The 6,000-nt window shown below is 39.7% G+C and overlaps 1 protein-coding gene across 1 annotated transcript in view; it reads right to left on the reverse strand.

The window, feature by feature from the left end:
* Positions 1 to 5,002, reverse strand: part of brwd1 (bromodomain and WD repeat domain containing 1) — a 28,485-nt gene extending 23,483 nt beyond the window's left edge. The window contains exons 1-8 of the mRNA XM_085184235.1: positions 4,555 to 5,002; positions 4,379 to 4,437; positions 4,226 to 4,255; positions 3,955 to 4,014; positions 3,195 to 3,345; positions 2,933 to 3,031; positions 684 to 844; positions 244 to 465 (exon numbers count right to left, since the gene is read on the reverse strand). Of these exons, the coding sequence (XP_085040361.1) occupies positions 244 to 465; positions 684 to 844; positions 2,933 to 3,031; positions 3,195 to 3,345; positions 3,955 to 4,014; positions 4,226 to 4,255; positions 4,379 to 4,437; positions 4,555 to 4,591 (819 nt within the window). The 5' untranslated portion in view covers positions 4,592 to 5,002. The remainder of the gene's footprint in view (positions 1 to 243; positions 466 to 683; positions 845 to 2,932; positions 3,032 to 3,194; positions 3,346 to 3,954; positions 4,015 to 4,225; positions 4,256 to 4,378; positions 4,438 to 4,554) is intronic.
* Between the last annotated feature and the right edge of the window lie 998 nt (positions 5,003 to 6,000).

The following is a 6,000-nucleotide window of genomic DNA, read 5'->3' on the forward strand; positions in this document are numbered from 1 at the left end:
CCAGAGCGATCCAGGTGCAACTTACGCTCTGCAGTTTCTGTTCCAGGACGCGACTACACAGCCATAAATCGGTCTATTTCCGACAACAATAGTTTAGGTCACAGAGTGTAACAAGAGAATCTCACACCAAAACAAAAGATACAGTCACACCGTGATTCCCTGAGGATTTTGTCTTCAAATAAAGCACTGGATGAACCCACGTTTAAAACAAACAGCATAATATAAAGACTGAAGCTCCTTTACCTGAAGGGAGGTAATGGATCCACTGTGTCCCTGCAGCACAGCTACGGGGGCACAGGTACGAAGGCACCACACACGAATGGTTTTGTCACAGCTTCCTGCAGCAATTAGCGTATTCTCATAGTTAACTGCCAAGTCTGTGATCTCTGCAGAGTGTCCTCGCAGCGTTGAATGAAGCCTTCCATCAAACGAAGACCAAATCTTCACCAAGCAGTCATCTGAGCCCTTAAAAACAAGAGCATATGCTTTAGTATACCTGTATGAGAAGAAGAATCTGGGGTACACTGTTAAGGTGGGCACAAGCAACTCAACAATGTAATATTAACAATGCATGTACAGTGGGTGCAATCTGAGTGCTCTTTCATGCAGAAAAACACTAATTATTATTCTTAATAATAAAAGTAGGTGTTTAATTCTGAGAAGAGTGACAAGCTCCAACTTACTGTAAAGATCCTGAGACCAGTGCGATCAAATGCAATACAGTACACTGCAGACAGATGCCCCAGGATCCGCCTATGTAGACGCATGTGCTCATAGTTGCTGACAGGACAGATGGAGCTGAAGCGTTGCGCTCCGGTCAGCTCTCTCCCTCGATGCACCTTCACTGTTGGCAGCATGCAATCAGAAAAATAGTAGTAAACAGAGTTGTAAATAAACTACAAATACAGTAAGGCAGAAGCAGAGGGTGATGAACGCAAAGGAAAATATAAGCCTTTAAATACATCACCAAATAAAAGTCAGGTTTCAGTTTGTCTCACCAGCTTTCACCTTTCCTTTTTTACATTTTTCATTTCAGTTTCAGAGGCTTTATTTACACAAACACAGCTTGAAATTAAACTCCATTTCCCAATTCAAAACTGATTCGTAAACAAGAACAAAATCACTTCCTTTCTTAAATCTGCTCCATCTGGTTTTTATATGTTGCTAGGGGAAACAAACTATGAGAAACAAGAAGTCCTCCATAAGATTTTTTTTTTTCCTTCTTTTTAGCTTTAAGGTCTTAGAGCTTTAAAAATTTAAGGACAGATTTTAGATTACAATTTATAAAAATGTAACTTGGTAAAGAGTTACTTCACTAGTATTTTTGATGTGTGTGCTGTTTGTCCTGAGGAAGGAATGGGATTTAAAAGATTGTTTATGACAGCATAAAAGAAATAGATGGCCCAGCTCCAGGATCAAACAGGAATAATCAGAGATCCCACAGAATTGCATGAGTAAAATGATAATTCCACTTAAACGTTTAAAAATGGCGACTTGTGATTAACAGCTCGCTACATCATGGCAAACAATCTGGCGGGCGTAAGCCTGTCAAGCAAAAGAAAATTAAATGCTGTATTTAGGGCTGCAGCAATCAATTATTTTTAGTAATTAAGTAATCATCAATTAATCGAGTAATCAGATAAGAAATACTTTAGTCTTATTAATGGGCAATAATAAGGTCTTTCAAAATAAACTGCTCATTGTAATTTCTAAAAAATGAAACCAATTATTTAAAGTTTAACTACACACAACATCCTTCATAAAAGAAAAATCAGAAATCTACACCCTGTGATTGTTTTTACGTCCCATATTGAAATGTAATTTTTTAAAGAAAACATTCTTTAATTGAAAAATATAAATACTCTCAAGTACTCTCTTTCAGAGTTTTATCTCCTGGATGAGGTAGATTTGTTGTGTGTTCATGTTTATGAGTTTTTGTGTATGTGTGTGTTTCTGCGTGTGAAGTCAAGCGAAGAGTGGGTTTGTGCCTGTAAGCCTTTAAAGGAGAATGTTGTGGCTGCAATGAAGACAAGCGAGCATATCAGCATTCTGAAGTTTGCACTGTGCTTTGATGGAAAGTTTCTGAGCTGCTCAAAACAGATGTTATGATGGTGTAGATGCAGATGGTGTTACTCTATAATTATAATAATAATAATAATAATTCAGTGTCCAGAGTTTTACTGGCCCACGTACATTTTTATTGGCTTGTGAAAAAGCAATTTCATGAACACAATATTTTATATTATTTCACCTTCAATCTGAAAAATGTTACGAGAGCCTTGAAATTAATGTGATCTAGTAAACCCCATGCCCCGCATTACTGCAGATTTTTCGCTGTGTAAAACAGTGGCGAATGGAGCAGCTACAGTTTGCTTTTCTTCGAGTCGGGGTTTGTTGTTTAGATGCTTTGAGGAAAGACTCCTGCTCACTTTTTCCAAGTAACGGATTTAATGTTGATCACAGGAACAGCGCTGCTGTTTTGGATGCTAGAAACACGTTTTCTTTCACTCTACCTGAGCTCAGCGTCTCGGTAACGACTCCACATTAAACTATGTCAGCGTCATCATTACTGCTGCTGTTTTCTTAACAGTTTCTTGTTTGAAACTGGGGACTGTGTGGGCTTAATGCTGTCAGACTCTGTATTCATTCGCTGCTCCTAAACATATTTCTATTTCATGTCTATTTTTCATCGCAAATGCCGGTGGAACGCTTGCATTTCCATGGTGACAATGGTGCACTACAGAGCCGTGTATTAAACAAAGCATTGAAACAAACAATTTGTGTCAAGAACTTTTTATTATCAAATTACTCGAAGAATTGTTGCAGCCCGAGCTGTATAAAACTTACACTGAGCCAGTTATTAATGTGTGCATATCATTGATCCATTTCACTTCACACCAATGAGAAGTATACAGAGGAAGGTCAGGCCTACCTAGCTGTGGAGGTTTCTTGCAGTTCAAAGGCCTCTCTGGTGGTCTGCCCCGGTGAAGGGCTGCATATGATGAAGCTTTAAACCTCACGCTGTCACAGTCTGAAAATCAACACCAAAAGTAGTAGTAGTACTATTTGACACAGACAGTGTCAGTTCTGGTGTACATACAGATCAGTATACCATCCAAACCTTTATAATAATGGGATCTAAATATTTTTCTGAGTAACGCCCACCACATACAATGTTCTTGAAGACTGCTCACCTTTTGCAGTCCTAAGCATGGACTGCCTTCCAGATCCCAGGAGAGAATGAACACCTGGGACACATGATGGCACCTCTTTATCAAGAAGTGGTCCAATCTGCTTACATATCTGTAGCAAGTGGTTTGGTGCAATATGTCTGTTGGCTGCAACCTATCAGTGCAAGCAAACAAACAAACAACATATAATAAATCACTGTATGGACATGACAGTGAAAACAGACCACTTATAAAAGCAGATCATTTAAAAATGAATAACCAGCAATTCTGATAACCAGTAAATAAAGTAAATAGTAAATGTATGTTAAACAGATGGACAAACAGGGAGAAAGATAGGTTTCTGAACTCCTAATCTCACAGGCGTGGCTTCTTTTTATCGACCAATCACAGCGCATCTCGAAAGCGAACTAACGCAGAGACAGTGCATCTCGGCTTCTGATTGGCCAGTGAAGCCGTCTCGACCAAGAGAGAAGCCAAACTACCCACCCTATCTGCGGTACAACAGTCGGGCTAAATAATATCAAACTCAGTGTTTAAATGCCGATTTTCTGCACCACACAACAGTTCACAGTAAAAAATGTAGCCACTGAGAGCGAGTTTTGACCTTGTGCAAAGCCACAAGTCGACGATTTCCAACAGTAACCCAGCAGGAAAAAAGAACAAAGACCGTAAACAAGCACGGAGCGTGGCCGCACGGTCCCCAGTCACAAGACAATAACAACCGCCGATAGTGCATAACAACAGACACGAAGTTAAAGCTTACCACATCTTCATATGTTCTCGGGTGCTCATTTCCAAGCCAGTCCAATCTCCCGGGTAAGAGCTGTCGAAAAGAGTTTGGTAAAGCGAAGTCAGAACAGAAAACGCCAGCAGCTCCACATCAAGCTAGTAAAAAACCGGGTGATGTCAAAGGAGTGGGACGTAACGGGGTATTAAAAGTCGTCTGAGTGAAACAAGTTTATGCCCGGACTCAGTCAACACCGACGGGTAGCAGCTAGTTAGCTGTTAAAGGCAAAGACAGCTGGGATACACACCTGATATTCCTCAAGCTCGCTCGCAAGGACCTGCAGGGGATTGAAAAACACACGATTCAGATGAGAATGTCTCCATCAACTCAACTCATTATCAAGTGGCTAGCCAACTATTTTGAAATACAACAGTGTGAGAGTCAAAGCACGCCAGCTCACCTCAGCCGCTCTCCGACATGGACCCGTTGTGAGAAAACGCGATATCAAGTAATAGAGCTCTGAAATGAACGGGGAGAACATTTAACAGCCGGAAAAGCAAATGGGATATCAATTATAACACGAGCGACACCGTTGTAATATTAAGCTTTTCAACTGGCTTTACTTCTACGGCTTACCCGACTCAAGGAGCGAAATGTTCCGATTTTTGGCCATTGAATCGGCCGTGATTTGGAGAGTTGAAACAAATTTTCCGCTAACTTTATGGCTACAGAGAATATGATATATTTATTTAATTTCAGTTACACAGCTCTGGCCCCCTCCACGGTTGCTCCCGCTTTCTATTCAGCCTGTTTGCAGTCGCCATTGGAAGGATGAGGCCTCAGCGATACGGCTTACTTCCGCCAAAGCGGAGTAACACAGGAAAAAGGGGGTGGGGAGGAGCACTCGCTCAACAAAAGACAAAAGTATACGTTCGCGTGTTGGTTAGGTACACGGCAGGTTCGGAGTGCAACGTCAGGTATTGATACGACTCCCCGACCACGTGTCGATAACAAGTCATTTAAGAAAAAAATACACAGGATCAATCCATCGCGCGCCCCCTTTTTTTTAGCGACCAAGGTCGTGAGTTCTGCACATGACGTCATAGATAATGGTCGCAAAATTGCCTTATCGACCTCCTGATAAATGCGTTTTACCGGTTTTCCGAAATTATCAGTGATGAGCCCTAATAATATTGCCATCCTCGGCTCTAGCACGCTGTATAAATATATATAGAAATCTGTATTTCATGCTTTTTATCTAAAGAGCAGGCTATTTTTATTGGTGGGTTATTATGAATTATACTTGCACTTATATTCTTTGTGAATTGTATAAAATTGACAGCTTTTACCAAAGAATTTGCCATTTGATTGCACATTTACGACACTAAAATTAACTGGTTCCCGCATTGTTATGTAATCTTTTGGACTTGTCTTCCAGAGAAGCTGTATCGAAATTTGATTATGATTAGCATTTAGGTTTATACAGACCACAAATGATGATTTCATCTATTTCAAGCAATAACAATATTCTATTGATTGTTCCTTATGCAAAATACATGTTTTGTTTTGTTTTCCCCCTCTTGGGCCTATAGACAGGATATATTGGGCATGCGGTCAGGATTAAATAAACACGAAAAATGATGTATTACAAATCTGAGAATCAAAACTCATTCTTGACTTGAGCAACAGATACCGGAAGGTCATTTCAATTGCTGAAAAAGCAAATAAAAATATCCAAAGATACATAAAGAAAATTATATAAAAAAAGTTAAAAGAAAAGAAAAAATATGCATGGCATTTTCACATTTTTATTTTATTTTCAATACTGGTTAATTGTGTCTTATACCTTTTAAAATTTCTCTACATGAGTCATTCTGAGAGCTGAAAATTACACTTACTCATCAGTGCTTTCTGTTCCACTCTGGATGGGCATGACCTGCAGTGGGTGGTGACAAGGTTGAAAGCCTAGACTGTAAACAAAAGATCTGTCATACACACTATATTGTTGGAACGATTTGGTAAGGCTATTATAGACAACATTATTGTCAGATGTGTTATAGTTTCACATAAAAGATCTGCCTT

Source organism: Neolamprologus multifasciatus, chromosome 14, assembly GCF_963576455.1.
Source record: "Neolamprologus multifasciatus chromosome 14, fNeoMul1.2, whole genome shotgun sequence".
Lineage (NCBI taxonomy): Eukaryota > Metazoa > Chordata > Actinopteri > Cichliformes > Cichlidae > Neolamprologus > Neolamprologus multifasciatus.